Here is a 16,318-nt window from a genome sequence, read left to right as displayed (position 1 = left end):
ACCGGATTGCTCTGGGTGAGGTGGGGAGAGGAGGAGGATGCTGGCAACAGTGACTGTTTCCACGTAGAAAACTAAGTTCTAGAGCTCTTTTGTCAATATGCTGACTATTTCATAGAATATGTTGTGTGCCTGGAAGTTGCTAAGAGTAGATCTAAAGTGTTCTCACAAGTAAAATGTATGTCAAATGATTGATATATAATTAACTTCATTTAAATCACTTCACATTGATTTATACAGGAAAACATCACACTACAATAATCATGTACATTTTTTGTTATTTTTTCCCTCAGTAAATTAAAATTTTTAAAAAATATCCATAATAGTTTTAAGTTGTCTTAGAAAAATCTAAGCCCTACAGATACTATTTTGATAAATGAAATTTTAATAAAAGTGATATCATTAAAACTTTTTTAAATTAAAGTTTTATTCTTAGAAAACAGGGCTAATGGAAATTTATATGTACTTTCAATGTAATATTTCTCAGATTCCTAATGTATATTTTTGAAAACAGTCAACATTTTTGTTGGCTTGTCGGAGACAAGGTCTTATTATGTAGTTCTGGCTGGCCTGGAACTAGCTATGTAGACCAGACTGGTGTTGAACAACTCACAGAGATGGGCAGCCTTCTCTGCCTCCTGAGTGCTGGGATTAAGGCATGTGCTACCACTGGCTCCACATCAGTGATTCTAACATTGAGATGCATTCATGAGTAAAATTCACATATTTCTCCAAAGCAGGTTTTTGTTATTTTATTTGTCTATCTTGAATTGGTGTTGTCTTCGCATCAAGAAAGTGCAGTAGTTGAATTTGTACATGTAGACTCTTTAAAGTGCAGTAGTTGAATTTGTAAACTCTTTAAAGACGGTTTACACTACTGACATTTGTTACTGTAAAAACTATGTCATTTTCTTACATTTAAAGTGTGGCTTTATGCACATGTGTTATATAGAATTATTATGACTATAATGCAACATTCAATTTGCCCTATTTCCAAACCACTTCAACCATGTTAATATTTTTAAATATTTAGGGTCAAGTTTTGTCACAAGTAAAGAGAAAGCCTTAACAACATATAACTGTCTAAACAAAATATTGAAAATTCTGTAGAAATTCCCTCTTGCTACATTAAAAGATCTCAGGCTGCAGATTCAGTTGAATACACTCTTCTATTTTCCTTGCTACAAAATCAATGCAGTAATGAAGTCTATTTCTAGATGACATTTTAAATATCATTAGTTATATTAGCTCTATTAGTACTGGCAGCAGAGGGAGAAGACTGCCTTTAAAGGATGGCCTGCTTGATTTTAGGTATGAACATCAGTGAAACTATCTTCTAAGAGTTATTGTTAAGGATCAGATTTTAAAGTTCCATGGGTTTTTTGTGGCCTGGTACTAAGTATTTTCAATGTAAATTCTTCTATTTTGCAGAATATAAGGTTATTTGGAAATGTATATTATATGGTGGTATTACAGAAATGTCTCTACTTATTTTTGGTTAATGTGTAGTTCTCCTTTTTGAGGAACAAAAGTAGTTTTATTTTGGCTTCTGATTGTTTTTGTTGCTGGTGATACGGTTTTAATAGTCTTTTACCCTTTTTCCAGAGCCATTGTAGTGTTTGGAAGGACTACAAATAAATCTACATATGTGGTGCCATAGCAAAAGATAGGTTTCCTCTGAGCTGTTTTAAATTTGAAACTCAGAACTTTTTGTTGAAATTTTAACTCCACTGTCCGCTCAACTAGACCTTTAGGTAGGGTTCAATCTATATAATTGTCTACTTTTTGAACATAAGAAATATGTATGCATGGATGTATATGCACAGGATATTTATTGAATTATATTTTCCTTTGTTAGTATGCTTTAGTCTGCTTTAAAAATTCATGCTTTATGTCCACAGTTGTCAATGTTCCGTATCACACAAGAATTGTATAAGGATAGTTGAGTATTTAACAGAGAGGAAAAGTGTGGTAGCGACACTGTACATGAATATATACCTCATTTTTCTCTCTTCCTTTGACTTGATAGGACTTGAGAGCAGAAGAGGGAGGGTAGAGCTAACTTTTCTGGTTAATGCATGACTTCTTTTTAAGGTATGCTAGAAGCTTTGTTTAGATGGTTTATGCACTGAGTTCTACCAGGGTTCTAGTCAAATGTAAATAATATCTTACTTTGTGCCACTCTTTGTTATTTGAAACCCTTTAATACCTTCACTCCTTAATTTTTTTGTCATTATGCCAGCATTTCTAAGCTTCACCTTTCTTACTTTTATATTGTATGTTGTTTTTGTGGTTATTGGGGCAGAATCTTGCCTTGTCCATGCTGTCCTTTGACACACTATCGTGCCTACAAATCATTAAGTTTTAGGATTGGGTCATGAGCTAGCATGTCTAGCTGACAGTAAACATTTTAATTGAGAACTTGTTAACTCATCCTAATGGCAGGAAATATCTTTGAAGGAGAGCTTCATTAAGATAGACTAAGCTGTCATAGCAGGGGGACCGCCACATATCACAGATGAAGGACTGATTTTTTTCTTCTCATTTAACAGTTAACAATTAGGCATGCTACGGCCTGTTAGCTCTGTTGTCTCCCTGCACTGACTCACTAGCACTCCCTTCCTTTCCACACCCAGCTATTTTTAAGGAGCCATTCAATTAGATGGAAAGGCAAGCTCCTGCAGATACGCAGATTATTTTGGCTTACCTCTTAGAGTCAGACTTTGAAACTTAGACTTACTAGAATTCTAGACTGGGAAATGAAGTCTACAGTTGTTCTGCTTAGGGCTCAGAGCTGAGTTCTGTTATAATCCCAGCATTCTGGATAATGAGGCAGGAGGATTATAAACCTGAGGGTAATCTGGGCTATAAAGTGATTCTGATGTAATACTAGCCTATAATATAGTATGTTCTCTTGCAAAAACTACAGAAAAGAGAGAAAAATGACTAGACATTGGGAGAGGGACTGCAGAGATGCAGTCTGTTTGGTTATCTTTGGCCTTCCACATGCCCATATACACCTTTCTCTTATATAAAATGTACCAATTTCTCAAAGATGACAAGCTAGAATCATACAATGAAGTACAGTATCCCTCCATTGTGTTAAGATGTGGTTCATCAGTGTGATGAGCTACAAACTGGCAAACGTACTTTGACTTTCTGTTTCTTATATGATGCAGAAAGGACAGGAAAGCTCCAATAAAGTTCATAGGAGAGCTGCTAGGTAAAAGCCAGTGGGTTAAAGTATTTGCTATGGAAGCACAAGGATCAGAATTTAGATGCCCAGCTCACGAGTGGAAAGCTGCATGGATCTGTGTGTAACTGCAATACCAGTCCTGGGGTACGGAGAGAGGGAAGTCTGGGATAGTGGGGCACTGAGTGTATTTCATGGGTGAACTCCAGCTCATCTAGTAAGAAGCCCTGTCTCCCAAAATAAGGACAGCACTTTAAGAAGACACCTGATGTCTACCTCTGGCTTCCACAGGTTTGTCCAACATCATACACAAAAGTACTCTAACTGGTTAAAAGAAAAATGTGGATATGCACAATAGTTCCTGGTTTTTACAGTACCAAAACCTGCTGTAGCAGTAGAGTAAGGTCTTAGAGGAACCCCAGTTTTGCTTTGCCAAGTTAAAAGTCTTTTCCTTTGTTTTCTATAGAATATCACTTTGCTGCATGGGAATGTACTCATATCTTTTATGATTATATGCCGTCATAGTAAACCATTATTGGATGTTGTACTCTGTTATTAACCCTGGCTCCAAGGTTTAGTTTCTGTTAGTCTTGTGGTAGCTTTTGCTAACAGAGTTCTCAGTGTTTCACTTTTTTTTTTTCCATCTTATGAGTGACATATGAAAATAACCAAGTCAAATTTCTTCCTTTGCTGGTAATTAAGTTTTGTTAATTTCTTTTTCTTCATTAATTTAGTGAGTTGTCTTAGTGTCAAGGTTACTATATACTTGGCTTGAACAAAGCTTTAAAGAAAGATGAAGTTTATGCAGTTAAATAAGCAAGTAATTTAATAACCAAGTAAAAGAAAATTATTTTCTAGAGGAGGACCACACTCAACAATCTTCTATTTGTATGTTTGTGTGTTTGTATGGTCAGTTACTAGATAGATGTATATGTACATATACACAGAAGAATAAGTAGCAATAGACATGGACCTTGAAATGACAGAGATGATGTGAGTAAAATATTTGTTTTGAACAAACTTAATGAAGTCATAAATCATGAGAATTGAAGATAAAATAACCGCTGAACTCTCAGTATCCAAAATAGTAACCTATTTTTCATCTTAGCAAGAGAATGGCTATTTAGAATACACTAAATAAAACATTGATAGCTTTTATTAGAAGTATGATTTCAGAAGTCAATGGAATGATAATAGAAATGTTGAAAAAAACCATATGAGTTATCTATTCAATGCAGTGAGTTTTAACAAACGTGAATGGCAATTCCAAGTAAGTAAAAACTGACAAAAGTCAGTATGAGTGCACTAAAACATGTTTTCTTTGCACCCAGGATTATGAATGTCCTTTCTTGAAAAATAAAAAATGAATAATCTGTAGGCATGGACAATGATAGTAAGCTATTATGTATGGCTGACTAAAACCAGTAATTGACGATTAGATAGTTTATCTTAAACATCAGACATCCTTTTCTTCAACCCACATCTCTAAAGTTATTGTTGAGCTCTGCCGTGAGCTTCATGTCACAGTTCAGTTATGAGGGCCAAATCCTATTCCAGGTGTTAAGACTATGCCCGTTGCATCCCACCTGTTAATGAAATTTAACCCATTTCATCCATTGTGTTCGTTCCTGCTTTAGGAATTTCTGTCTACAGCATCTGCTGTAGTTAACAGAGAAACTGCCTCAGCGGGATTTAGTAAAGCAGTTCTCTCAACGTTTGTTAGAGCAGTGATTGCTTTTTCTACCATGTTCACAAATCTCCAAGCATAACATCATAACTGACTTCTAAGCAGTGTCACAAAATTTTCTCAAATTTCACAGATCCTTCAATACCTATGTTCTTAGAGATAGTCATTACAGGAATTTTAAGTGTTCTTTTAATTTCTACCAATGTTCTAATCTATACTAGGATACTTTAAGGAGTCCAAACAGAGCTCTCCTGAAGCCTTAAACAGGGCCACCTTCTACAGCTGCTCTTGTAAGACTGTGAGCATCTGTAACTTGTCATTTACTCCAACATCACTTGTCCTCCAAGACTCGGCACAGCTACTCCATCAGCTAGTTTAGCAGCTCATTCATTTAGCTTTTCAATTTGAACTTTGTCATATGTTCAAGATTTAGTTTCAGCCCCTCTTCTCTAAACACTGAATTACCAATAGCAATATTTACAACTTTTTTCTTTTTAAATTATTTTATTTTTTGAGATTATAATGAAATAATTTTCCTCTTCCCTTTCTTCCACTGAAGCCCAAACATAGACCCCTCTCCTCTTTTCTTCTAATTCAGTCTCTTTTTTCAATAGTTAATTGGTCACATGAATGTATGTCTATACATATATATTCTTAAATATAACCCACTTAGTTTGTATAATGTTCCTTGTATGTTTTTGCTGACCATTTGGCATTGAATAACCAATTGGTGTTTTGTTTTGTTTTGTTTTTCCCTGAGAAATAGTATTTCTGTTGCTCTCAGCATCCCTTGTCTGCAGTTCTTTGTATGTGGTTGAGCCCTATCCATTTTGGCATGTCTGTTGTTGTCCTTGTTCAGCTCATATAAGGCTGTCTGTTGGTGAGAGTTTATGGGTTTACTTTCTGAAATTACTAGGCGACACCTCACAACAGACTCCTTGATTGTATGTCTCTGACAATTTTTTCAACTTTTTCTGTAATATTCCCGAGCCTTAGGGACAGGAGTCGTTTTGTAGATGTATTTATTGGAACTGGATCCCGCTATACAGTTTGATATGTTGTGGTTTTAAGGAGAAGTTTCCTTGCTGAGGGGCGAGGAGTACATTTATCTGTACGAGGACAAAGATTTAGAATGTAGTTACAGATGATGCTGGTTTAGTAAAGTGGCTGTAGGCTCTTCTCTAAGATCCATGTTTCACTAGGCCAGGGAATGGAGGATTTCTCTCTTGTTTAGTGGGTCCTAAGTACAATTATAGAGCTGTTGGTCAATGCTAAAGTTTGTGTATAACTATTAACACCTTTAGGGATATTATGTTATGCGCGTCATTGTGAATCATAGGTGTCATAGCTATGTAGGGTTGTTTGTTGCCTCTATCCTTTGGAGGCTTGTATGTTGCCTTCTGGTACAACAAGAGCTAGTTCCCAGAAGAATGGAAAAATCTTTAGACTAGTATACATTTTTTAAGCTGTTCCTATTCTCTGTAATCCTGGAGTTTTGATTGTTACAACTTGAAAATCAACTTTTATCCCATTCAAAAATAGTATATTTACAATTTCTCCAACATTTTCAGTGATTACAACCAAAGAAATTTCAAAAGTAGGTACAACAGACTGGACACTAGAATTTTTTTCTCACTCAATAAAAACATCTGCATCTTGGAAATTACATTTTCATCCTTTGGACGTAGTAATAACACATTGGAAAATATATCTCAATCAAATGTTCTGTCTTCAATACAGTTCCCTGTTCAATGTTTTCCATATTTTTTCTCCTCTCTTTTTTGGGGTTTTTTTCAAGATAGGGTTTCTCTAGATAACCCTGGCTGTCCTGGAACTCACTTTGTAGACCAGGCTGGCCTCGAACTCAGAAACCCGCCTGCCTCTGTCTCCCAATTGCTGGGATTAAAGACGTGTACCACCACGGTCGGCTTGTTTTCCATCCTTTACTGTGATAATACTTTCTTCTAGACCTTTGTCACTGAATCCAAATGAAGTTTCCAACTTTTTTGCTTCTATTTGTAGAAATTGTAGCAATGTAAGACATCTCTTCCCTGGTTGTTATAGGTTTATATTGCTTTTAAAGATCAGCAATTAATAACATCAATAGGCAGCATGACATCTTTGATTTTCATAGGATTAGCCCCTTCCCTGATCTTCTGAAAGCCGCCTTTAGTACTAGAGCATGCCCAAACAGCAATGCTGGGACCTTCCACACCCTCTTCATTTGTGTTACTGGTACATCTTGAACAAATTTAATATTCTTATATTTATCCTTTAAATCAATTGTCTTTGCAATAATTCTACTATCTTTTGTTACTTTGGGATGTCCCCAAATTATTATTATTCATCTCAGATCCATTGTAATAGCCACAGCATTGGCTAAGAGGTGTGCTTGGCTGCCTGGACATTAAGGCATTCTGTCTTTGTCATAAGCTTGAGTGAGTGGAGGAGCCAGTGTGTGGGACACTGGTCACTGTCTAAGAATTGTGGGGAGTGAAGCATTTCTGCAGGGTGTTGGTGGGAGAGTCGGTGGGGAGGCAGATGGTCAGCTATGTGTCAGCAGCGTGGCCAGACTACATTTATACAAGATGTTCAGGCTAAGGAAAATCATATTCGACTTATACTCATATCTGCAGAAAAAGAAGGACTGGTAGGAAATGGTAAACATTCTAGATCTAAAATATGTAAAGCATACATTTCCAAATAATATAGGTGATAAAAAATCGAGATACGAAATATTTTAGATATGTATATTACAAATTGCATACCTTGTATATTTATGCTGTTATTTTAATTCCATTTAGTAAATTACTGAAGTGATGCTGATAGGAATTTGTTTGGCTCTGAATGTATATGTAGGAAAGAATGGTATAAAATCTTTGGTCTGTGTTCACTAAGACCTGTAGCAAATAAAATATGAAATAAAAAGGGAGAAAACCGTAGAAATCAAGGAATAACAAGCCACAAGTCTTTGTTCTGACAGAGTTGATAAACATATCTAGGATGATTAGAAGAAAATGACCAAAAATAGAACTAAAGATGTCATATTACTAAAACAATAATGGAATATTATGAGTGATTATGTGCTTATCAATGAAAATATTTGAACCAAATAGTCTTATGATTTATAACAAAATTTATCAAATATTGCTAAAGAAATAAAAGACATGATAGATGTTATATCATTTAGAAACATTAAATTGATAATCTTTCCAGATGTAATTTCCAGCCTAGCTATTTTCACTGATTATTTTTGAAACGTGTGTAAATAATTCCAATTATATTAAAAACTCTTTGATAGAGTAAAAGAGAAAAAATTCTTGCTAGTTTACTCTGAGGCCAGCATTAGCGTGAGTCTGACACTGGACAAACATAGAAGAAAGCAGGAGAAACGCAGCTCCTTTCACACTAGCCATCAGAGCATTCATAACAAATGTCACATAGAATTGGGCATAATAATTTAATCATGAGCACACACATCATTAACATTCAAACTTTAAATAAATTAACATCAAAAGTAATTTGACAAATTTCAAACCCACTTATAACTGACAACATATCAGCCTGAGTTACATAGGCAGTGTTTCAAGATAAAACAAAACCTACTCAGAATGCAATGTTACATAGACACATACTTTAGGCTGTTTATCATTTGTCTGTCGAATCATGTGTAAATTGGAAATGAAATATTTCCAGTAAGTTAGAGTTGATAAAGAAGTTACACCAGGAAGCTATAGCCCAGTTAAATGTGGACATGCTATTTGCACAGGCATGTTATTAACGGAACTCTGCATAATCCTTTGCAAAGCAGAAGGTGCATATGAGAAAATAATCTTCAGCAGGTGTTGGCAAGCAGACTCATGAACCAAATGGGATTTAGTTCCTGTCTTGAAAATAGTTACATTGGAACACAGCCACCCCGTGGTGTGTATGGCCTATAGCCACTCTCATATTTCAAAGGCAGAGTTGAATAGTTACAGAGATCCTCTGACCACAAAACCTAAAGCATTTGTTATATGTGTCTGCAGAGATAAAGTTTGCTAACCTCTGATCTAAAGGAACCCAATTCTAGGGTAGAAAGGTTGTCCTAGGTGAGCAAATACCAGTTGAGAAGGTTGATCAGTTTATTTTTCTAGGACCAATCTTTCTTTTTTTTTTTTTTTTAACATTCATTTCTTACAACTAGACCTTGTGTCTTGATTAGTCATCAATTTGCTGTATGGTGAACTAACAAAACCTGTGTTAAAGGAAAGATTACATTAAACATGTCTCTCTTTAAGCCTTGGAAATCTAAGATGTCATTCTGGAAAGTTCTTATTTCAGTAACTATACTTCAAAGACAAGAATCTAGACTCTAGGTTCAAGTATTTAGGCTGGAACTTACGAGGTGGCACAGTGGGTTAAGAGCACATGCTGCTTTTATAGAGGGCCCGGGTTTTTCCCTCAGCACCCAGCTCTGTAAGTACAGTGCTGGGGCCGGTGACCTGGGTTCCCATGGTACTGAGTGTGGATGTGCTATACATGCATACATGCAGGCAAACACCTCCATACTAACATTTTAAGAAAAGAACCTTGTAGTATTTCCGACAAGTTAAGCATTGACTACAAGCAAGCAAGCATAGAATTGTAAGGCATAGGCCACCATTTGGAAGATGTACTGTTTTTACGCAGCCCAAGTGGTGTCCATGTACAGATGTCCTTGCCTTTTTCTTTGTTGAAGATAGGAATACCACCAGTGGTCAGCAGCTGGTAGTTTGAGCTCAGTTTTGTGTACCTCTGAAATGCAGAGAGCCATTGTTCTTAGAGATTTAGCAGCCCAAACTTATACACCAATTACATACAGATTAAATCGTATAGGTTCTCTAATATACCTAACCTATATTCTGATTGGTCTACTCTATAGTTACATCATTGGTCTACTCTACAGTTACAACATATATGTTGTTTATATAAGACATATTTTGACTTTAAATCTGTCTTCAAAAAAAGTCGACTATAAACTTACCTGTTATCTGTTATGTTTGCAACAGTATTTTAAAGAAAAACATGTTTATTAATCAATTTGTTTACATTTCAAATGTTACTCTCTTTCCTGGTCTCCCTTCCACGAACTCCTCACCCATGCCCCACCCCTTTCCCTCTAAGAATGTGTTCCTCCACCCACCCACCTACTCTTGCGTCACCCCTCTAGCATGCCTCTTTGCTGGGGCATCAAGCCTCCACAGGACTGAGCACCTCCCCTCACACTGATGCCCAGACCTCTACTACATATGTAGCAAGCCCATGTATACTCTTTATTGACGGTTTAGTCCCTGGGAGCTCTGAGAGGTCTGCTTAGTTGGTATTGTTGTTCTTCCTATGGGGTTGCAATCCTCTTCAGCTCCTCCTGCCCTTCCCCTAACTCTTCCATTGGGTTCCCCGGGCTCAGTCCAATGGTTGGCTGTATCTGCATCTGTCTTAGGTGAAAAACATGTTTCTAAGCAAGGAAGCTCTTTGGATGAAAAAGCTTGTTTACCCCCTTTACATTCAGCAAACAGGCTTTTAATTATTCCTAGTAAAGTATGGGAAAAATGAATCATTATAACAAACTCATTCCACGCATCACAAAGCTTCAGCATGATTTGCTTCATTTACATTTAATCTAGTATTGTAATGTCTCTTACTATAATTTGATACAATTTGTAAAAGTAAAAATGAGTTTTGGTATTAACTTTGGTGAGAGTATCTTTCCCATAAGTATTGTATTAAGAAATTAAGTTTTTTATATTTTATTATTTGTCATCAACTACATATTCAAGTCCAACTGAATGTTAATAAGGAAATTTTCTAACTGAAGCAAAATGTAATGAAAGAACTTGAGAAATGACCTTTGCTTTCCTTATGGTCTCTTCCATAATGATCTGCTGTAAATTTTAAATGACTTTACCCACTTATCTTATTTATCTTCTCCTCTTGTCAGTCCAACCTATTTTCAGATTGTTCCAGTCAGAATAGGTTATATTCAGTAATAAGTTAAGCTCATAATCTCACAGCTTTAACATAATAGAGATCTACCATACATAGCTTTGGGATATCCTCTACTATCTAGTATGGTTTTATAGCTATTCTATCTGCACCAGTGGATTTCAAGATTCTTGGGTATACAAAATAATAGTCTATTTTGCTCAGAGCCTGTTGATTGGTAGTAGTCACATGACTCCAACTTCAGTACAAAGAAGGCTATATATAAAATACTAGTAGCACACAGGGTATTTGGAGACTACAGTTTATACACCAGTGATATCTTCCTTGTTTCTTTTCATGTCTCATGGCTTTAGTAGCAACACTGCTTGGGGAAATAATTTTGTTAGTACTTTCTAAGTAGCTCCCACTTTACACTAAATCATTATTCTCACCTGTTCAAGTTGTGTTGGTATGACTCTTGCTTTACTCTCCAAACTTCATGATAGGCATTTAGTACTACTAAATACTATCTCTATAAAATGAATTTAAAACATGTACTCTCTCACTTTGATTTAAAAATGTTCAAAATTTGAAAAATTAAAATTTTGATTGTAAACTGAAAATGTAAATATGTCTAGAGAAACTCTACTGCATATGGTATCATAGAAATACTGATATAAAATCTTATACTTACTAAATTGTATGTAGCAAAGTTACAATAATTGACTTTTTTTTATCTGACAGAAAATTTTCTTCACTATCTCCTCTGGCTGAGTTTATATGCACATTCCATCATAAAGTTATTATTATTGTTGTTGTTTTCAAAACAGAGTCTTCCTATGCTCTGGCTGTCCTGGAACTCACTATGTAGACCAGGCTGTCCTTGAATGCAGAGCAATCAGCCTGCCTGTGTCTTCTGAGTGCTGGGATAAAAGGCATGTGCCATTTTGTATGACCTATTTCATTTGATTTGTTTTGTTTCCATTATACATTTTCTTCACTTTTAGAGTAGTTTTGGCTTCAAAGTAAAACAGTAAATATCAGAATTCCTGTGTCCTCTCTGTCCCCACAAGTTCACTCACAACTTCCATATCAATTACCATCTGATATTGATCTGTTATTATCACCTGTAATTATCATTATAGCTCATTCTATGATCATGGAAATATATACATTTTAGATAATTTTAAAAATATTCATATATTTTTCTATTACAGTTATTAGTTTGGAATTATACTTTTAATTTTTGGTGATATTTTCTCCTTGGCAGTCTATTAAATTTCCTTCCTCCTTCCCTTATTTCCCACTACCTCCTGCCATACCATGTGTTATTACAATTATTTATTTTTCTAGCTCATGCACTTACACTATTTTCATGAAATAATTCATTTGTAGTCCCCAAAACTATAGCTTCTAAGAGTGCCCCTGCTAAAAGATAGAGGAACTAAGAGGTTTCAACATTTATTTCAAAACATAAATGAAAGTAGAGGTCTTTATAAATTCTTTTTGTTCCTCGTATTGTGCAACATAGTCATTAAATTTTTAACTAGATATTTATCTTAAAAAAACAATGGAAGACCTATGTATTCAAAATAGTGATTTGAAATGTAAAGTCTGGTCATAGTGGCACAGGCATTTGGGAGTCAGAGGCAGGTAGATTTCTGAGTTTGAGGCCAGCCTGGGCTACAGAGCTTGGTTCAGGCCATCCAACGTATTCAGTGAGATACTATTAAAAGAAAGAAAGAGAGGAAGCAAGGGGCAGAGGGAGAGAGGAATGGAGGGAGGGAGGGAAGGGAAAGGGAGGAGAGGGAAAATGAGAAGGAAATACAGCAGAGGATTCATTTTTGTAAATTATTGTCAATGCCTTTAATTTTAAGTATTAGTAATATAATGATGCTATAGTCTACTAAGTAGAAATTACAGTTAAATCAGGTACACTAGAGTTTAGTAAGTGAATTTAGGTATAGTTCAGATGGGTTATCTAGTACTTGACTTCCACTTTTACTTGTAAAATCCTCACAGAACAGATGTTACGGGATGTTGGAGTTGTTATTCTTGTTTCCTTTTCCTTACTGGTTCATTCCCCATGCAAGCCCTTAGCATCAGTAGCATATTAAATTACAGAGGGATTATCCTACTGTTAGGTACATAATATTGACGAAAGCCAAGTATTCATGTGGTAGAAAGGTAAGGAATCAAATTTCCTTTGATAAGAAATCAGTCTGCTATTTTCCCTTGATGTAGTGTACATGTCTTCTAAAAGAAATTACATTTTATGAAACTAGTCAAGGAAGTTATTAGCACTCTGACAATCTGACTTTGTGCTTTGACTAACAGTGTTTGTTTTGTTCCCAGCAACTCTAGTACTGAATGGAAGTGGCTTGTAGACAGAGCACAAGTTGGCAGCCGATGGACTTGGCTTCAAGCTCAGATTTCAGAGCTGGAATACAAAATCCAGCAGCTAACAGATATCCACAGGCAGATTCGTGCCTCTAAGGTATTGTTAGTTTTTTGTTAAAATTGTTACCTGTATAATTTTTCACATAAATTAATTTTTATTAAATTTCATGAAAGGAGCTAGTTTCAGGTTTTCAAATATTAATTTCTTAATATTAATGTTGCTTTTCTCAAGCCTGTATATATATACATATATGTATATATAATTTGACAGTATGTTTAAACAATTAAAAACATTGAGCTTAAGTTAATAGAAATATTATACATTTTAAAACCTTTTTATTGTCAAATGTGTGTATAACACAATTTGTTAATGTATTCATTTTTATGTGTACAACATAATAGTATTAAGTAATTTAATAATATCAGGCATCCATTTTCTTTCTATTTCTTTTCCTTTTTTCCACCTTTTTTTTCTTTTTGTAGCCTTGGCAATCCTGGAACTCATGTTGTAGATCAGGCTGGCCTGAATTCATAGAGATTTGCCTGCCTCTGCCTTCAGAGTGCTACGGTTAAAGGCATGCATCACTCCCTGCCTGGCCTCTTTTAAGACTGAAAACTATACCTATTAAACAGTGACTATCTAGTTTTCAGTCTCCATAACATTAATAACCATGTCTGTTTATAGTGGAAACATAATAATACCTAGGTTTTTTGTGGCTGGCTTATTATATAGCCCGTGGTCCTTTCATTTATGGACATTGTAGTATATACTTGAATTTCCTTTTTGAAAGCTGAATAGCTGTATATTCATCACATTTTGTTTACCAATGATAGATATGTAAATTGTTTCACATTTTAGCTGTTGTCTGTGTGCTGTGAATAGAGTGAAAGAAATTCTCTTTTCAAAGCACTCTTTTCAGTGGAACAAGGATGTATGCCTTTAACCACAGCACATGGGAAAGGGAGGCAAGTGGATTTCTTTGAGTACAGGTCTCCCTGCCTAGATAGTGATTTCCAAGCCAGCCAGGGCTCAATGGTGTGATCCTTTCTGAGAAACAAAGAAACCAAAAAAAAAAAATCTTTTGGCTATACATCCAGAAATGGAGTTAGAGGATTGTATGATAATTCTGTTTTTAATTTTTAATGAACTATAGTATATAATAGTTTCCATTTCTCTAAGTTGTGGCCAACAGTTTGGTTTTTTGCTTATTTTTTAACTGATAATAATACTGAATGTCAGGTGGTATCTCTTTTCAATTTCAGTTTACAATTTCCTAGTATTAATGGTGTTTAGATATTTTTATGTTTATTGGTTATTTGTATATGTTCTCTGGAGAAATATCTATAAATCAGGCCTTTTGCCTATTTCTGAGTGGCTTTGTTGTTGCTGTATTTTAGGGAGTCTTTATCTTGATAATAATTGCTTACATAGTATTTAATTTTCATATCTTTATTCTTTTGTTTGTTGTCTTTTTACTTTATTATTTTTATGAAGTCTATTTTATCTATTGTATTTTTATCTGTGCCTTTGGTGTTCTTATATTTTCTTCAAGGATCTTCTAGTGAGGTATTTGGTCCATTTTGAGTTAATTTTGGTATGTGGAGTTAGTTCTTTTGCATGTAGATCTCCAGTTTTCCCAGGGGCATTAGTTGAAAGATCATACTTTGCTTTTTCTGTTGAATGGTTTTGACACTATTTCTCAAAACTCATTTGACCATATATGCAAATACTTTCTCTGTTCTTTGTTCTACTGTTCTATACATCTGCCTATGTTTATACTGCTGTTATATTATTTTGGTTATTCTAGTCATTTTAGAATCAAGGAGTAGGTCTTCCAGTTTTTGGTTTATGTTTTGTTTCTATTTCCTAGCTATAGTGAGTAGAACAGCAATGAACACAGCTGAACAAATTTCTGTGGAGTAGAATGTTGAACCCTTTGGGCATATGCCAAGGGGCGGTATAGCTGAGTCATACAATATATATATTGTTTAACCTTTTGAGAGTTCTCTCCACTGATTTCAACAGTACCTGTACCTATTTGCAATACCCACAGCAGTAAACGAGTACTCAGCGTTTGATGTAGGTTGTTTGTTGATTCCAGCCATTCTCACTAGGATCAAATGAAATCACAAAGTTTTGATTTAGATTTTGCTAATTGCTATGGATGGTGAACAGATTTTGAGATATTTCTTAGTAATTTTTTCCTTCTTTTGAAACTCTCCATTCATGTCCCAGACTCCTCTTTGTATTTTTTAGTTCTATGTTGTGGATATTAAACCTCTGTCAGATGTCTAGCTGGTGAAGAGTCTCTCCCATTCTGTGGTCCTCCTCTTCACCTGGCTCTTTCTTTAGCTATGCAGAGGCTTGTTACTTCTGTGAAATCTCACTAAACAATCGAAGCCTTGCTTCTTGGGGAAAACGGTGACCTTTCCTACCCTCAACCATGTAGGGCACTCCCTGTGTTTTCTTCCAGTAGTTTTGGATCTCAGGTTTGGTCGTTGATCCACTTATAGTTTTCAAGCAAGGTGATAAAAAATGGGTCTAATTTCATTCTTCTGCATGTGGTCATCCAATTTCCTCAGAACTATTTGAGAAGATGATTTCTTTTTTTCTTCCAGTGTGTGTTTTTGGTCTCTTTGTCAAATATTAAGTGGCTAAGTGAGATGTGGTCATATTTGGGTCTTTGCATTTTGTTCCATTAGCCCCATGTCTGTTTTTGTGTCTATATGTTGTGTTTACTACTGTGGCTCTGTAATTTATCTCAAATCTGGAATTAAACTCCCTGCATTGTTTCTTTTTTTGTTCAGAATTGCTCTGGATAGCTGGGATCTTTGTGATTCCATATGAAGTTTAGAATGCCTTCTGTTTCTGTGAGGAATGAGATTGGAATTTTGATTTGGATTGCACTGAATCTGTAAATATATTTTTCCAGAAATGACATTTTCACAATGTTAGTACTAACAACCCATGAGCAAGGGTGTCTTTCCATTTTGTAATGTCTATCTCTTTTTTTCCAGTGGTTTTCATTATAGAGGTTCTTCATTTCCTTGGCTTGGCTTATTCTGAGGCCATTGTGAATGGGAGTGTGTCCATCATC

The 16,318-nt window shown here is 35.3% G+C and overlaps 1 protein-coding gene, 1 long non-coding RNA gene and 1 pseudogene across 35 annotated transcripts in view; 1 reads left to right on the top strand and 2 right to left on the bottom strand.

Moving 5' to 3' along the window:
- The window catches only part of Kansl1l (KAT8 regulatory NSL complex subunit 1-like), a 98,354-nt gene that overhangs the window by 26,313 nt on the left and 55,723 nt on the right, over positions 1 to 16,318 (top strand). For 17 of the 33 annotated variants that reach the window (NM_001122738.1, NM_177645.4, NM_001357156.1 and 14 more), the window contains one exon: positions 13,176 to 13,317. In NM_001122738.1, coding sequence (NP_001116210.1) covers positions 13,176 to 13,317 — 142 coding nt within the window. Of the gene's footprint in view, positions 1 to 11,650; positions 11,756 to 13,175; positions 13,318 to 16,318 lie in introns of all 33 variants that reach the window. The other 16 variants (XR_001785576.1, XR_003946490.1, XR_003946488.1 and 13 more) reach the window with 1 other exon arrangement.
- The window catches only part of Gm46093, a 59,849-nt gene that overhangs the window by 6,778 nt on the left and 36,753 nt on the right, over positions 1 to 16,318 (bottom strand). The window contains exon 2 of one of the 2 annotated variants that reach the window (XR_001778948.2): positions 7,646 to 16,318. This exon is cut by the window's right edge and continues 21,626 nt beyond it. The exons of the other annotated variant lie outside the window; for it this stretch is intronic. This is a non-coding gene — a long non-coding RNA (predicted gene, 46093). The remainder of the gene's footprint in view (positions 1 to 7,645) is intronic. 2 annotated transcript variants of the gene reach the window in all.
- Positions 4,769 to 7,371, bottom strand: Gm15789 (predicted gene 15789; annotated as a pseudogene).

Source organism: Mus musculus, chromosome 1 (assembly GCF_000001635.26).
Source record: "Mus musculus strain C57BL/6J chromosome 1, GRCm38.p6 C57BL/6J".
In the NCBI taxonomy this organism is placed as follows: domain Eukaryota; kingdom Metazoa; phylum Chordata; class Mammalia; order Rodentia; family Muridae; genus Mus; species Mus musculus.
This window is presented reverse-complemented; position numbering and strand designations above follow the sequence as displayed.